The sequence below is a fragment of the Sinohyriopsis cumingii genome, chromosome 5 (genome assembly GCF_028554795.1).
Source record: "Sinohyriopsis cumingii isolate HCF-2022 chromosome 5, ASM2855479v2, whole genome shotgun sequence".
NCBI lineage: Eukaryota > Metazoa > Mollusca > Bivalvia > Unionida > Unionidae > Sinohyriopsis > Sinohyriopsis cumingii.
This window is the reverse complement of record NC_142965.1, coordinates 39,375,626-39,392,685: the sequence shown is the minus strand read 5'-3', so window position 1 is coordinate 39,392,685 and position 17,060 is coordinate 39,375,626. Positions and strand designations below refer to the sequence as shown.

General features: G+C 34.8%; 1 protein-coding gene across 7 annotated transcripts in view; it reads left to right on the top strand.

The window, feature by feature from the left end:
- LOC149798985 (sodium/hydrogen exchanger 4-like) overlaps nucleotides 1–17,060 on the top strand; it is a 242,969-nt gene that overhangs the window by 200,211 nt on the left and 25,698 nt on the right. For all 7 annotated transcript variants that reach the window (XM_089957910.1, XM_089957911.1, XM_089957912.1 and 4 more), the window contains 5 exons: nucleotides 2,694–2,759; nucleotides 6,854–6,963; nucleotides 8,631–8,693; nucleotides 11,226–11,305; nucleotides 13,839–13,930. In XM_089957910.1, coding sequence (XP_089814036.1) covers nucleotides 2,694–2,759; nucleotides 6,854–6,963; nucleotides 8,631–8,693; nucleotides 11,226–11,305; nucleotides 13,839–13,930 — 411 coding nt within the window. The remainder of the gene's footprint in view (nucleotides 1–2,693; nucleotides 2,760–6,853; nucleotides 6,964–8,630; nucleotides 8,694–11,225; nucleotides 11,306–13,838; nucleotides 13,931–17,060) is intronic.

The window sequence follows — 17,060 nt, the reverse complement described above, 5'->3', positions numbered from 1 at the left end:
GAATTCACATGTATGGCTGATGAAAGAGTAAGGTATTCATTACAATTGGAATTCACATGTATGGCTGATGAAACAGTAAAGTATTCATTACAGTTTGAATTCACATGTAAGGCTGATGAAACAGCAAAGTATTCATTACAGTTTGAATTCACATGTAAAGCTGATGAAACAGTAAAGTATTCATTACATATTGAATTCACATGTAAGGCTGATGAAACAGTAAAGTGTTCATTACATTTTGAATTCACATGTAAGGCTGATGAAACAGTAAAGTATTCATTACATTTTGAATTTCACATGTATCTCTGATGAAACAGTAAAGTATTTATTACGGTTTGAATTCACATGTAAGGCTCATGAAACAGTAAAGTATTCATTACAGTCTGAAATCACATGTATGGCTGATGAAACAGTAAAGTATTCATTTCAGTTTGAATTCACATGTAAGACTGATGAAGCAGTAAAGTATTCATTACAGTCTGAAATCACCTGTATGGCTGATGAAACACTAAAGTATTCATTACGGTTTGAATTCACATGTAAGACTGATGAAACAGTAAAGTATTCATTACGATTTGAATTCACATGTATGGCTGATGAAAGAGTAAAGTATTCATTACAGTTTGAATTCACATGTATGGCTGATGAAACAGTAAAGTATTCATTATAGTTTGAATTCACATTTATGGCTGATGAAACAGTAAAGTATTCATAACAGTTTGAATTCACATGTATGGCTGATGAAACAGTAAAGTATTCAAAGCAATCTGAATTCACATGTATGGCTGATCAAACAGTAAAGTATTCATCACAGTTTGAATTTGCATGTATTACTGTTGAAACAGTAAAGTGTTCATTAGAGTTCGAATTCACATATAAGACTGATGAAACGGTAAAATATTCATTACAGTCTGAATTCACATGTATGGCTGATGTAACAGTAAAGTATTCAAAGCAATCTGAATACACATGTATGGCTGATGAAACAGTAAAGTATTCATCACAGTTTAAATTCACATGTAAGGGAGATGAAACAGTAAAGTATTCATTACAGTTTGAATTCACATATATGGCTGATGAAACAGTAACGTATTCATTACAGTTTGAATTCACATGTATGGCTGATGAAACAGTAAAGTATTCATTACAGATTGAATTCACATGTATGGCTGATGAAACAGTAAAGTATTCATTACAGTTTGAATTCACATGTATGGCTGATGAAACAGTATAGTATTCATTACAGTTTGATATTTTTGTGTTTCAGGTATCTTGGAATCTGGTCAAACCCCTCACACTTGAAATAAAACTGAACCAGATTCTTGTTTTCTCACCTGGTTAAACAGTACTCCCTCACTATTTGGTCCTTCACTATAACGTAATTTCTGTTATATATTATGCAGGTATGGTGATGATGTGTCATGCATTAAGTGATGTACAAATTATATGTACCATGTACTTCATTATAAGACATCCTCACTATAGTCTGGTATGCTCAGTTGATCCCATGAATGCTGTATCTTCTGCATTATATTGGGATTTTTAATATAAGATAGTATACTCTATGGCTCCAATGTCCAGCTTAATAATGAGGGAGAACTGTACCATGTACTTTTTTGGCATTTTTAGTATAAGATACACTGTAGTTTCATTGGACAGCATTATAATGAGGGAGTGCTGTACTATGTCCTTATTATAAGTCATGTTAGACAATATACTTCCCGAGTGGTCTAAAGCACTCTCCATTACGGATCACTGCCATCTCACCTTTGTCTGCATGGGTTCGAGTCTAGGATTCGGCCAATGTGGGTATGTGAGAAAGCTTGCCAGTAGCTTCTTATGGGTCGGTGATTCTTCCCGGGGTTTTCCCAGGTTCTTGCTCCACCATCAATTCTGGCCGCCATGCATAGCCTATTGTGTGCTGAAAAATGGCGTTAAACCCAAAAACAACAACAACAATATACTTCATGGCTCCCATGGATAACATAATAATGAGAGAGTACTGTACCATGTAGTTCCTATGGACATCATTATAATGGGAAGGTATTTTAAAGCATCATAAATTGGTTTCCAAGGCATAGGAGCATGTACAACATGAATGAGAGTATAGTACTCCCTTATGATAAGGTACCTTAGTATAAGATTGACCCATTTATAAGGTTGATCTGATCATGGATCCCATTTAGTTATTCACTAGTAAAGCAATATATATCAGGCACTCACCTTTACAGATCACAGACATCTCACCTCAGTGCACATGGATTTGAGTCTCAACTCAGCCAATGTAGGTATATGAGAAAGCTTACCAGTAGCTTCCTGTGTGCCGGTGGTTCTTTTCATGGTTTTCCATGTTTTTGTATCAAATATAATGGCCACCATGTATAACCTATCAAGTGCTGAAAATGTCATTAAAACCACAAAACAAAAGAAACTTACAACTTGAACCAGCTTTAATTGCATTCATCTTGAAGGAGGGGACACATGGCTCCTATGTTGTACTTGTCATACCTTACCCTGCCACAAAAGTTTGACTTAGAGTTGGAGTCCTTCCTAGATCAGGCTGGATTGGCAACCAGTGTGTGCCTCAGGATGAGGCATGTTACACAATTTGCTCATCCTTATATAAATTTACCTGTTGATGTGCTGTTAAACTTAAGGTAGTAAAATTTGTAGGAAAATACTTTTTCTTTTAGGTTACAGATCACTTAATGGCAGGAATTGAGGAAGTTGTTGGAATCTCAGGAAAGAACTATATCAGGGTAAGTCAGCCTAATTTATACCATTTATAACAATTCTTTTTGGGTTATGAAAGTATAAAAACAGTATTTTAATGTATTTTTGGGGAATAACAAGAATACCAAAAGATTCTTTTGTTAAGGATATGTTATGACTTAGTAGCATGCCAGACTTGTAGCCAAACTGATGCAGGTTCAAATCCTGCTCATACCATACTGGGTCAGCCATTGTGGTATGTCTGAGGGCAGTTGCTTCAGCATGATACCAATGAATCAGACAACCTTTCTTTATAGACAAAAGCCACACTAGCCTAGTGCGCAAACACTTCCAACAGGATTTACACTGGCCTCTTGCACAGACTATCAAACCATCCCAACAGGAATTACACTGGCCTCATGTACAGACAGTATCAAACACTCCCAACAGGAATTACACTGGCTTCATGCACAGACAGACAGTATCAAACACTCCCAACAGGAATTACACTGGCTTCATGCACAGACAGACAGTATCAAACACTCCCAACAGGAATTACACTGGCTTCATGCACAGACAGACAGTATCAAACATTCCCAACACGACTTGCAAAGGCCTTATTCTCAGATGGACAGTATCAAACACTCCCTGCAGGGCTTACACTAGCATCATGCACAGATGAACAGTATCAAATACTCCTAACAGGACATGCACTGACCTTGTATACAGATGGACAGTTTCAAACACTACCTTAAGGGTTTATGCTGACCTTGTGTACAGATGGTCTGTGTCAATGGGCTTGTAATGGTCTTGTGTACAGACAGACAATATCAGATACTTGCTACAAGGTTTACACTAGCATCATGAATGAACAGACAGTATCAGACATGCCTTATAGTGCTTACGCTGGCCTCGTGCACAGAAAGACAATATTGAACACTCCCTACCAGGCTCATGTTAGACTTGTGTACAGATGAATTTTATTTAACACCCTCTACAGGGTTTACACTGTAATTCCTGTTGGGAGTGTTTGATTCACTGGTCTCATACAAAGACAGACAGTATCAAACACCCTCTACAGGGTTTACACTGGTTTCATGCATGGACACTATCAAACACTTCATAAAGGGCTAACAAAAGCTCATGTACAAACAGTATCAAACACTCCCTATAGGGCTCGCCTACAGATAGTATCACATACTCCCTACTGAGTTCATGCTAGCCTCTAAGTTCTTGTCACCAGTCATTGCGAATCCTGAAAATGTTGGCAATTCAGTTTTTATTTTTTTAACATTTTAAAATCAGATTTTAACAGCTGTACAGTTTTGTATAGTGATAACATGCATATAGTTGTGTTCAATGTATTTAGGATGTTTAACGAAAGAAAATGAAAAAGTTGGGCAGTTCTTTTCTTTGTTTTTAAAACTGTGTAACCAAGATAATATGTGAAAATTATTGTACATATATTTGTTTATAAAACAATATAATTGAAAAGTTTGATTTTGAAAAGGAATTTATCATTTATGTACTATCTTATTAGCCAAGTTATTGTTATTTTGATCATAGAAAAGAAAACAAATTTGTCTTTTATGTACTTATTTATTAGCCAAGTTAATCTTATTTTGATCATAAAAAGACAACAAACACCATATTTTACTATTTGTGTAACAAACATGCATGCACTACTTTGTTCAGTTTAACCACATCACAGCACTTTTCAAAACTCAGTCTAGTTAACAATGGACAAAGATCTGTCCTGGAATCACGTTCATGTACAGGAAATTTGTCTCTGATCATTGAGTAGATTAATGAATCCATGCCTTATTGTATCAGTAACATCACTTACATACAATGATTTGAATTTTTTTTGTCCTACTCTTAAGAGGGCCTGAGTGCAAGACAAGCTTCTCTTCACAATTTTGTACACTGACACAATAGGTTTGGAAAAATTGAGGAATTTAAGTGAAATCACAATATTTAACCTGAAATTCAAGCTCATCTTCCCATCCATGTAATCATTGCCATTATTGATTCATGATATGTAGCAATGTTTGTGTGTTCACAGCCTCCCTAATTACCATGAACTATTTATTCTATCTTATATTTATGAAATTGTTTGTTTACGGTACAGCTGACACTCATTAGACTGTATTAATTGCTCACAGTGTTTAAGCCATTTGTGATTCATCATGAATGGCTAGTCACACCCTTCATACACACTGTAGCTTGCTAACACACATTAATCTGTATAATTTAATAGCCACAGTGATTAAACCAGCTGTGATACATCATGCATGGCTTTTTGCACACATCATAACAATAGCTTACTGACACGCATCAGTCTGTATTAATAGCCACAGTGATTAAACCAGCTGTGATACATCATGCATGGCTTGATGCACACATCATAACAGTAGCTTACTGACATGCATCAGTCTGTATTAATAGCCACAGTGATTAAACCAGCTCTGATACATCATGCATGGCTTGACACACACATCATAACAGTAGCTTACTGACACGCATCAGTCTGTATTAATAGCCACAGTGATTAAACCAGCTCTGATACATCATGCATGGCTTGACACACACATCATAACAGTAGTTTACTGACACACATCAGTCTGTATTAATAGCCACAGTGATTAAACCAGCTGTGATACATCATGCATGGCTAGGCACACATGTCATAACAGTAGCTTGCTAACACACATTAATCTGTATTAATAGCCACAGTGATTATACTACCTGTGATACATCATTGCTAACACACATTAATCTGTATTAATAGCCACAGTGATTATACTACCTGTGATACATCATGCATGGCTAGGCACACATCATAACAGTAGCTTACTGACACACATCAGTCTGTATTAATAGCCACATTGATTAAACCAGCTGTGATACATCATGCATGGCTTGACACACACATCATAACAGTAGTTTACTGACACACATCAGTTTGTATTAATAGCCACAGTGATTAAACCAGCTTTGATACATCATGCATGGCTTGACACACACATTATAACTAGCTTGCTAACACACATTAATCTGTATTAATAGCCACAGTGATTATACTACCTGTGATACATCATACATGGCTAGGGCACACATCATAACAGTAGCTTACTGACACACATCAGTCTGTATTAATAGCCACAGTGATTAAACCAACTGAGATATATCATGCATGGCTTGACACACACATGTCATAACAGTAGCTTGCTAACACACATCAGTCTGTATTAATAGCCACAGTGATTAAACCAGCTGTGATACATCATGCATGGCAAACACATACATCAAAACAGTAGCTTGTTTATACACATTAATCTGTATTTGATAGTAAAGATATTCAGCCAGCTGTGACACATCATGCATGGCTAGGCACACACATCATTTCAGTAGCTTGTTTATACACATTATTCTGTATTTAATAGTAAAGTTATTAAGCCAGCTGCAATACTATCATGCATGGCAAACACACTCATCAAAACATTAGCTTGTTTATGCACATTATTCTGTATTTAATAGTAAAGTTATTAAGCCAGCTGTGATATATCATGCATGGCAAACACACACATCAAAACAGTAGCTTGTTTATACACATTATTTTGTATTTAATTGTAAAGTTATTAAGCCAGCTGTGACACATCATGCATGGCTAGGCACACACACATCATAACAGTAGCTTGCCAACACATATTAATCTGTATATAATAGTAAAGTTAATAAACCAGCTGTGATACATCATGCATGGCAAACACACACTTAACAGTAGCTTGCTAACACATATTAATCTGTAGTAATAATAAAGATATTAAACCAGCTGTGATGCATCATGCATGGTTTGACACACTTCACAGCAATGTGGCTTGCTGACAAGACTACAGAGAAAAAATACCAATAAAAATGAAAATTATTACCACACCCAGATTTTTGTTGCCAAATTTCAGAAAATATTGTGAATGGTGACATTAGCAACTGGATGCAGCAGTCCTGTCCCTTTATTATGCAGTGTGCTAAATACAGAATCATCATTGCCAACATTATTATCACTGCCATCATCATCATCATCATCATCACTACCACCACCATTCATTGCTTCCATATATCTACACATCATCTATTTCAGGAGAAAATTGAGAGATTTGACAGTCGCTTTATACGTCCAATTGTGATGAAAGATCCTAAAGGATCCGTTACTGAGGACATTACCAAATACTACGTTAAACTGGTCATGAAGTGAGTCAAATTTTGTTTCCATGTGGCACCTTTGTTTATTTAAAATATATTCTAGACATTTACTCCAGAGGCAGTCATTAGTACTCACTGACAGAATTGTTTGTTATAGTGCAAATTATCAGTATCCAGTACTCCCTGATTATAACACTGTCCATGTGATCCATAGATTATATAACCTTATAATGAGACCACCTTATAATGAATTACATAGTGCATATAACTCTTCATCTTAATTTTTTTTAGCAATACAGTACAACCTCACTGTAAGCTCATTCATTTTAACATGGTTTCTGTATCAATCTATTTATGTTAAGCTCTATACTTTACATAAAACAAGAACTATGTTATAATTAAGGGGTATACAGTGTGGGAATGATGTAATAAATTAAATTTGACACGATTTTTTCACGGGAGTTAACTCCATTATCATGATGATTGTACACTAGTCTCAAACATCCCAGAGGCTATGTGTGTTTTCTGGGGTGGGTTGTCACTGCTATGCGATGAAAGTCCAAGCAATCCAGATGACCAATCTAGCTCATAATATGAGCAACACTTATTGTTATGGAAATTTACAGACGATTTTGATAAGTTCCTAAGTTAATCATCCGTCCCTCTATCATGTTTAATAATCTGCCCACTTGAATGCCATAAAATATCAAGAAGGGTTTCTGAATCCATTGACTTTGCTGGACATGACCAGCTGGTTAAAAGTTTTTGCCTGCATATAGTGTGATCATTGTAAATTTCAAATGTGATTAGCCAGTATATTAAATTGTCTTTGATTTGTTTATCCATAAAGTGCCAAGTAAATGCTAAACAAAGTAAAATTCAAAGGTGATTAAGTTTACACATTTCTTTGTCAGATGGTCAATATAGGTATCAAAGACCAAGTGTGCTTTATCCTTACAACTTGAAGACTGTAATGGTTACGGTCAGCTTGTCAATCATGGGTAGAGAGTTGCAACTTGATTCTTTAATGAACAATAGTGCCATCAATTCCAAAGATCTTAGTAAAGAAATTTGTTTGTTTGCTACTTGGATCATTCATGCAAATGGCAAAAATGGGGGGGGGATCCTGTAATTGAATGACCGCGAAAGGATCTGTACTAAAGACATTACTGTAACAATAAATCAGTCCTTTACACCGAGTGCTTTTGAATGTGGCAGATGTCATTGCAAATGAGATTTTTAGAACAAAATAGGATAATATTAAAGCTGAAACAACAGCTACTCTGGAACAAAAAATGACACATTTTACACTACTTTGAATAATTAGGTATATTAATATATTTTTATTCCTTACAACTTTTTATACCTTTGAATTTTTTATAATAATGCCAAATTAATTTTCAGGAAAAAAGTCCACAAAAGCCATCAGAATTTCATGGTCCCTGTTAATCAAGCCATTTTATACACACATAAATACTAGTGATTATAGAGCTGCTTTTCCTCTTGTAGTTGGGGTAATCAGTAAGGTTCAGTTTCTTTTAATCTTTTAAACACCTTGTCACTGAATCCTGGTAGACAGCACCTGAGAATCAAAAATAAATGTCTAAGGAAAACATGGTGATTCACAATAAAAATTTGTTTTGTTATTAGATGCTTATTAGTGAGATCTTCACAAGTGTATGATATGAAGTTCACTCATTCTTACTAAATTTCAGGGAACATTACAAGACTCTGAAGGCATGTGGTGTACCCAATTTGAAACATGTTGAATCCAACTTGTAAGTACTCACCATTTAACAAATTCAGTTGATAGATATAATATTGAAAACCCTTTTTCTCCAAGCGACCAAAAGTAAATTATTTTACAGTGAACATAGCTCAATGAAAGTTACTCCCCGTGCAAGTTCTTGAGCATAATAAAATGGTTGAAAATCATCATAATAGGAATTATCATTTACATAAAATGTACTGTAGTAGTTTTATCTTTCATCTGAAGCAACTATTATATCAATTATTTAGGTTATTTCACACATTGCTTGTTTTATCAGGATATTCATTTCACTAAATGGCAATCTGAATACAGTTTTTCAATGGGTTTTAAGTGACTGAGACCATGTGTGGATTTCACCAACAGAACCAAAGTTAGGATTTCTTGAATTCAGTGATCTGATTGGCTGAAATTAAAGTCTGAACTAAAATTGATCATCATATTTACTTTTAGAATTTGCATTGTGAAATGAACTCGTTGCCACTTTTTTAAACCTTACTAGATTGTCTTTATCATTTTATCAGAAATTAGGATAATGCCCACTTTGTTTTTTGAAACTTTTCTTACAGTCATTTGCTTATTATGAAGAGAAGATCACTTTTAATTAAGTCAGCTTGCAGGTTTTTCCACGTTTATGTTACAGTGACACTTGGACTAAAAAATATGGTGATTAAGAATGATATAAACTTAAAAGTGTAGATACCATCACAAAATTATTGCTTATTGTTACAACAACAAAAATCAGCTTCATTTTTAAAAATCTCTACTACAAGTTCATCCTCAAACTTAGCTATCCATCAGCTGACCTTGGTTGACTTTGATAATTAAATTTTCATTCCTAAATTTGAAGGGTGAAAATATCTTTCTTGGAAAATTATATTTATTGCAATAATATCCATAATTCCCAAAAATTAATTCTTTGGACTTCAGTTGTGTTACCTACTCATATTTGTTTGTAGGACATCCACTGTCTCACAGATAGACTGCTTACTAGCTATAAAGAATGCTCACCACAGTGTTTTAGCTAATTTGAGCAACAGTAGTGCTAAAATGTTATTGACTTTCCAACACAGAAGTCAGATGAGAGTGGTCTCACCTTACACGGATTGGCACCAAATCCCATCAGTCACCAGTTATTATTCATGCTTGGTAAGAACATTCTTACAAGAAAGCCTCAGAAATGCCATCCATTTGTGCCATTTTATCAGTCTGAGTGATCCTTTTGAGTTTTCTTGCCTCAGGGATATATGCCTGAACAGTTTTCTGTCTAAATCTATTTTGCGCTTAAACTAACTTTGTCTTACAGTTTAAGTTAATCAGTGCTCTCTTAATAGTTTGCCCAGTGCTCTATAATACTTCAAATTAATCTTGGTACCTGACCTTTTCTGTGAGCAATAAAATCAATATAGTCCCACTCCATGAAATCAGGGAAGCCCTATAGCAATCAAACCCTTTACCGTGTTGACTTTGAGGAGTTATGGCCCTTAATCGTGGTAACTTTAGTTTCATGGCTAAACTTCCCCAAGGACTGATTGACTTTAACCAGTTAAACATTGATCAAACCTTGAATAGTTTTGATTTTCAGCACTCCTCAACAGGAGTTATGTCTCCTTATCAAGTTTAGTTTATGCAGTATAACTAGCAAGATTTGTTTGAGTGGAGTCAAATTTGGTGTGCAGTTTTAATCTAATGAGACTTTGATTGACTTTGATTTCCTGCATTAAGGTTTGTTGGATTTCAGCCAAATTTGATATGAGATGAATGAGTTTGAATTCCAAAGTTTCACAGCATCATTTATAGAATTAATGTCTCGTCTATTCTCCTCACAGGTTTCTGCAGAAGAACTTTACAATGTTTGATGGATTTCATCCAAATTATTTATGGTGGTGTTCTATATTATATTTATAAGACCTTGAATAAGTTTGAATTTTAGCATTCCAAAGTATTTGCAAGAGTTATCTGATTTCCTTCCCTTCTTTGAGTTCATAGCTTCACTAAGGAATGTTGGATTTCAAACAGATTTATCATGCACCTTTACTTTTTGCCAATAAAAGTTAAATATTTGTATGGACATTGCATGTATTTGGCCCTCAAACCTTTATCAACATATTCTTTCAATAAGTTTGATTTCCAAATCTGCTTTAAAATCAGTAGTAGACCAGAAGACCAACTTTGATTCATGAGGATGTAATTCCATTCTCATAGTACCTATTCTTCTAATAAATTATGATCAGTTGACTTATTTTTCAAACATGTTCATAGGATAATGCAAACATTCTCTTTTAAGCCAAACCCCCCACCTCAGTTATATGCGTGGTTGAGTGTGCATATTCACACCAATAGTTACTAATGAGTTTGGAATTTTGCTCCAGTCCTTCTATCCAAGGGAAAGGTACTCTCTTCTGGCTTTTTTGCACTTTCATTCCTGAAAAGAATCAACAGATGAGGCAAAAGACTTTTAGCTGGATGTACATCTAACACATTAGACTGGGTAAGTTTAACCAAAGAAATGTTTTTAATTCCAAACATGGTTTCACTTTAGGCGTGCCATTGACAGCTCAGTATACCTAAAGGGACTTGCAGAAAGAGATGGAGACGAAGTGTTTGATGAAGAGGAACCAGGTATAAACCATTTTTGTACATATGGTTAGACATAGGTATCCACTTTTTTTTACTGGAAGAATTCAGTAGATCTCTATATCAATCTTCCTGCAGAGGGTAAATTAAGTAGCTATTTGTGGAGAGGGAATTCAGGAGATTCCCTCTCTACTTTGGGAGGGGGAATTGAATAGATCCCCATACCTATCTGCCTTGAGATGGGGAATCCAATAGATTCCCATACTTATCTGCCTGAGGAGTGGAAATTCAATAGATTCCCATACTGATATGCCTGGGGATGTGGAATTGGTAATTATATGAATGGCTGCTCAGATTTTATTGCCATTATAGCATTTTTTCATCTTTCTTCATTATTTGGGGAACTTATTGAACAAAACCATATTAGTATAATGAATTAGAAACTTCATGATATAAGCAAATGAAATTTAATATGTACAGTGTGACCCCACTATAACACGGTAGTTGGGAGCCATAAAAGCCGACCACGTTATATACCGAACCGTATTAAATGCAACCAAGTCAGTTAGCTGAAGAAAATGTACCCCACACACACACACACACAAAAATTGGGGGGGGGGGTATTAAATGTGAGCGGTAAAATACGTGCTTCGTCAGCACAGTTACCATCTTGAATTGATGCATATTAAATGAGAAATACACCTGTAGTGAAAACAGAGAAGACATAATATAATAGTTTACTTTATTTAGAGAACCATGAATTGGTACATATACGTGAATCCTGTTTATATATAAATGTCTAATGCATAGCATGAATAGAGTATCAACACCGTGTACTCACCTGTGAACCTTATCATATACATTGAATCCACAATACAAGTGATTCCATCGAAAATATGCACACACAGCTTTAAAATATTCATTAATTTTGTAACATGTCATATTGGTCTGAATTCAGTGGAAAAACATAGCACAATCACGTAACGAATGACGAAGCACATTTACTTTAAAGTACGTTCCAAGTCAGTAAAAGTTAGTTTGCATTTTAAGCCGCTGTTGGCATAAACTTTGTCCCTACAAAAAGGAAACTTTCACAAGACAGTTAACGTGTTCCAGTCATGTTGGAAAATGCAAAAATCCATCAGATTCCATCACTTTTATTTAAGTTTGGTACTGACTTCCTTTGAAGAAAAGTTCTTTGCTGTTATTGAAAGATTGTAGTCGGCTTTCTTTGATGAAGGGTGGATGTGCTATTGAAGTCACCACTAAAGGAGAGCTTTGGAGAACAAAACGAATGCCCATTTCTTATTGTGGTGGCAACATCAAATAATTGTATTGCATGATTGAGACTGGTATTTTTAACATTTGCTGAGTACATTTTCACAACAGTCGGTGCTTCAAAGGTAATCTGTTTCCTTTGAAATTTCATCAAACTATTTTATCTGGGTACATTTTTGAAAAGGAATTGGCCATCATTTAGACTATTCTAGTTACTGTCCCTTCATGCCAACTGAATAAACCAATAAATAAGATGTATTTTTTTAAATATTTTTTTTGATGCTGCATTCCACGCATGCGTCTGAAAATTAACAAAGGGTCAACAGACAATAGAGACGCAGGTGTTCTAATGACAGGGATTATTACAGAAAATGTGAGCGTTCTGAAGGATTTAATTCTGAGTGAAACGAGGAGGAATTTTACTTACCATCCACATACAAATGTCAGTCTTTGTAAATATATTAATTACTAGCGAGCAGCCGAAAATCCAATGAAAGATAGATTACGAGACAATGCCTCGTCCAGTTGATCTCCGTTACCAGAAATGTCAACAACAAAAAAGTGGATATTTCACAACATACAGAATTCATGCTAGATGTCAGGATAAGCAGATTATGATATAACAATGCACTGTTTAGATGGTTTGTCAGTATGGACAAAGAATTTGTTTATGTAACAATAGAAAATTTCAGTGCATTTTATATCCAGTTCCACTTCCTTTCATGGGGCCTCTGAATTTCTGCACTCCAAACCAATGGTTTTATATAAAAGTTTAAAGAGCCAACAATGTTGCCAACAAATAAAAAAAGCCACATGGTATGTTTTGCAGCCAATAAGGAAAAACAATCCATGTTAGCGATATTGGCGAAGACCTACGCGATCCCAGAATAAACTTTTTATGCGTTTTTTCTTCTTCTTACCTTTAAGAAGAAAAAAAAATACTTTTCGTGTACAAGAAAAATACATATAAAATTTCAGGAGCCAAGCCATGATCATCTTGTATTATTCATAGGCGATCTCTTCCCCAAAATGATAAGCAACTTGTTATGTTTTTTTCGTACTTTTTAAGATTTTTTTTGTGCACAAGAAAAATACATGTATATGAAATTTCAGGAGCCACACCACGACCACGTTATATCCGAATTCGCGTTTTAACAGAATGCGCTATAGCGGGGTCACACTGTATGTTTGTAGTTACATTTTCATGCTCGTGTTGGAATTTTCAAAAACTTTTATCATCTTTTGGAGAGACATTGTCTTCTGTAATGTTTAACAAACACATATCTGAATTTTTTTCTAGTGATAAAGCGGCACAAGGAGATGATTCCAAAGCGCAAAGATCTGCAGTCTTTGAGGAAAATGTTCACGAATGCCCTTCATGCCTCAAAAATGGTATGGTCTTTCTTAAAAACCATTTTGTCAGATTTGATTAAAATAGAATGTTTCCAGATAATGGTAGAGGATCATGTATGTATGTTTGAATTTTGCCTGTGCACATAGACCATAAAATGGCTTTTGTCTTCATTGCAAGTTTTGTCTGTCCACATTCTAGCTATCTTCAACAGGCTCACTCTTTTTTCTTGCATGCTCTCAGAGACCACTAAAGGTATGTAATATATATATACATACATATATATATATATATATATATATATATATATATATATATATATATATATATATATACATACATACATACATATATATATATATATATATATATATATATATATATATATATATATATATATATATATATATTGTAAATTGTTGAAAGTTAAGACTTTGTCACAACTTGATACTAAGCAGAATCCCATATATATGTAACTTAGAAAATCTACTGTCACTTGCCATTTTCTGTTTTACCCTCCATTAGATTGGCTTTCTTTGCACTGCCTCAGTGCCTTCTACCTCCACCTTTCAAATATCGAGTGAAATGAAGATTTGTGAACCAGTGTAAGGAGGATAACATATGGTGGCCGATAGCAGTCAGAAAATATTGTTTATTTATATACTCAATGGAAAACTTTTGATGATTATAAACTTTGGGTTTTTTTTCAATTTCGCATCAGTATGGTCAATAGTGTTTGTGTTGTTGAAGGAATATACTAAAATCAGGTTTGTGAGGTTGCCCATTCAAACAAACAAGTATGGTCTCAAGACATAGTGTCTCATTGGGATCTCATTTCTCTATATAAAAGTTAAATTTGTGCATTGTATGTATGGTTTCTCAAGACAGGTGGTCTTTCACAGCAGCAGTCATGCAATGTGTTGTGCACCTTAACAGATAACTCGTACATCTCAACTCTTCCTGTGATGAGTTTGAGTCTCAGCTCAGCCAACAAGTGAGAAAGCTTGACAGTAGCTTTCAGATGGTCATTGGTTCTTCCCAGGGTCTTCCTGGGTTTTTCCTCCACCAAAATATACTGGCCATCATTTACACATACATGCCAACCATTACACTTTTGGCATAATCATTATGCTTTTTTTCACCAAATTACACATTACACGTAACTGTATTCGGAATACGCGTTTTTGATATATCCCCCTCCAAAAAAATTAATAATTTGTTTTCTCATTTTTATTAACATCCCATTAATCCCACAGACCGTATTCTAGAAAAGAGAGCTTCTATGTAACTATGACATAAGATTATGCTTGTCTGAAGACTTGCATGCACTTTCCTAACAGTATTATGTTCTGTTTATAGCAGTTGCCCTACTTCAAGAAACATGCTGGTTTCTACTTTGAACTTTTGACCTTGGTTTCTATTTATAGCAGCAGTATGGCTTAGTTGGGAGAGAACAGACTGGTTTTCTAACTTTTAATCTTTCCTCGCAGATTCTTTATTCTAATTCAGAATAGAACCCGTCTGTAGGTATTTGGAGCTAAAGTCAAGTCAGATTTATTTTAGTTGATGCATGTTAGAGCAAAAATATTTTTCAAATAATTTCACAGCTGGATTAGGAGAAGACGAAAAACCGATTCAGAGATGAATGCATGAATTACACAATACAGTGTTCCATTCTAGTCATCATCATGCACGTTGTATGGTTGCATGGAAAAGATTTTATGGTGGTAAAACAAGAAACCTTGAACTAGCTCGTTTACTAACTCCAGTACTGAGGTAACTTCTTTTTATACAGCAGAATTAATATGTGGATGCAAATTTTATAAATGCAGATCGTTATCTACCGAGTTCTTAATAAAACACTGACAGCCTCTAGCGGTAGAAGACTACATTGGTCCTTTGTTCAGACAGATGTTTCCTGATTCCAAAATTGTAGAAAATATGCATGTGCAAGAACAAAATCATCTAGTACTGTTAGGTGTTTAGCAGAAGATACTTCGCTTAAAATTGCAGAAGCCATGAAAATTGGGCCGTTTAGTATTGCAACAGACAGGAGTAGTGATTGTGACAAAAAGTTGTACCCAGTCTGTGTAAGAGACTTTAACAGGATAAAGAGCGAAGTCAGAGTGCTCTTCTTTCATTACCAGAATTAACAGTAGATTCTGCTGAAGATTTTTTTAAATTCATTTGCTTGATAATACTTTGAATAAACTTGAGTTGGCATAATTGTATGGGGTTTTAAGCTGATACTGCATCAGTGATGACTGGAATTCATTAAAAGGAGTTGCATTCTATATTTTGAAAAATGTCTCCAAGATTGTACATATCAGGTTGTCTCAGTCATATGATGCACCATGTTGCAGGAAAAGCTGCTGATAAATTAGAAGAATTCCTGAAGTATCAAGTTGGCACTCCACTCTACCTGACAGTGTACTTCATACGGATAGAGTTGATTTTTTCATCTTATTTCCCAGCAAAAAGACCCAATAACTGTAAGATATAAATTTCCTCTTTGTCAGGTTATGAAAGGAATATTGGCTCTTTAAAATTCCAGAAGGATAAATAAATCATTTTGTACATATGCTTATTGAATTTTTATCATGTTAGATGTGGATTACTCTTTTTCTGCTCGGATTACTCTTTTTATCCTTTTGGATTACACTTTTTCCTCGCCAGGGGTTGGCATGTATGATTACAGCATAAAATGTGCTGAAGAAAGGCATAAAACCCAATAAAACAAAACCATTCATTAAATGGTTTTCTGCCTGGTATCATTTGTGGACACAGTGAACCCAACCCCCTATGAGTTTGATTAAAAGAAGTGTCATGATTATGTGTTTGTTATAATGAGATGTTATATTTCCAGGACTGGAAACAGTTGTTTTATGGCAAAATTTTGGATTCCAAGTTTTATTTGCATGTAATCATTGCAAAAAAATATTGTACAATATTTCTTCATTAATATGCTCATACTGAAAAGCAAGCTTTCCACCACTTTGAGAAACTTGTAGCAGACATGAGTGTCCCCTACAATAATCCCATCCTTATAAAATAAAATGCCTCAAAGATTTCAAATAATTTTCTTTTATAATGTGAAAAGCATAATTCATTTGATAAATCATTCAAAATATTAGTTACATTTTTGGTTCCTAAGTTACACCTTGTCATTCT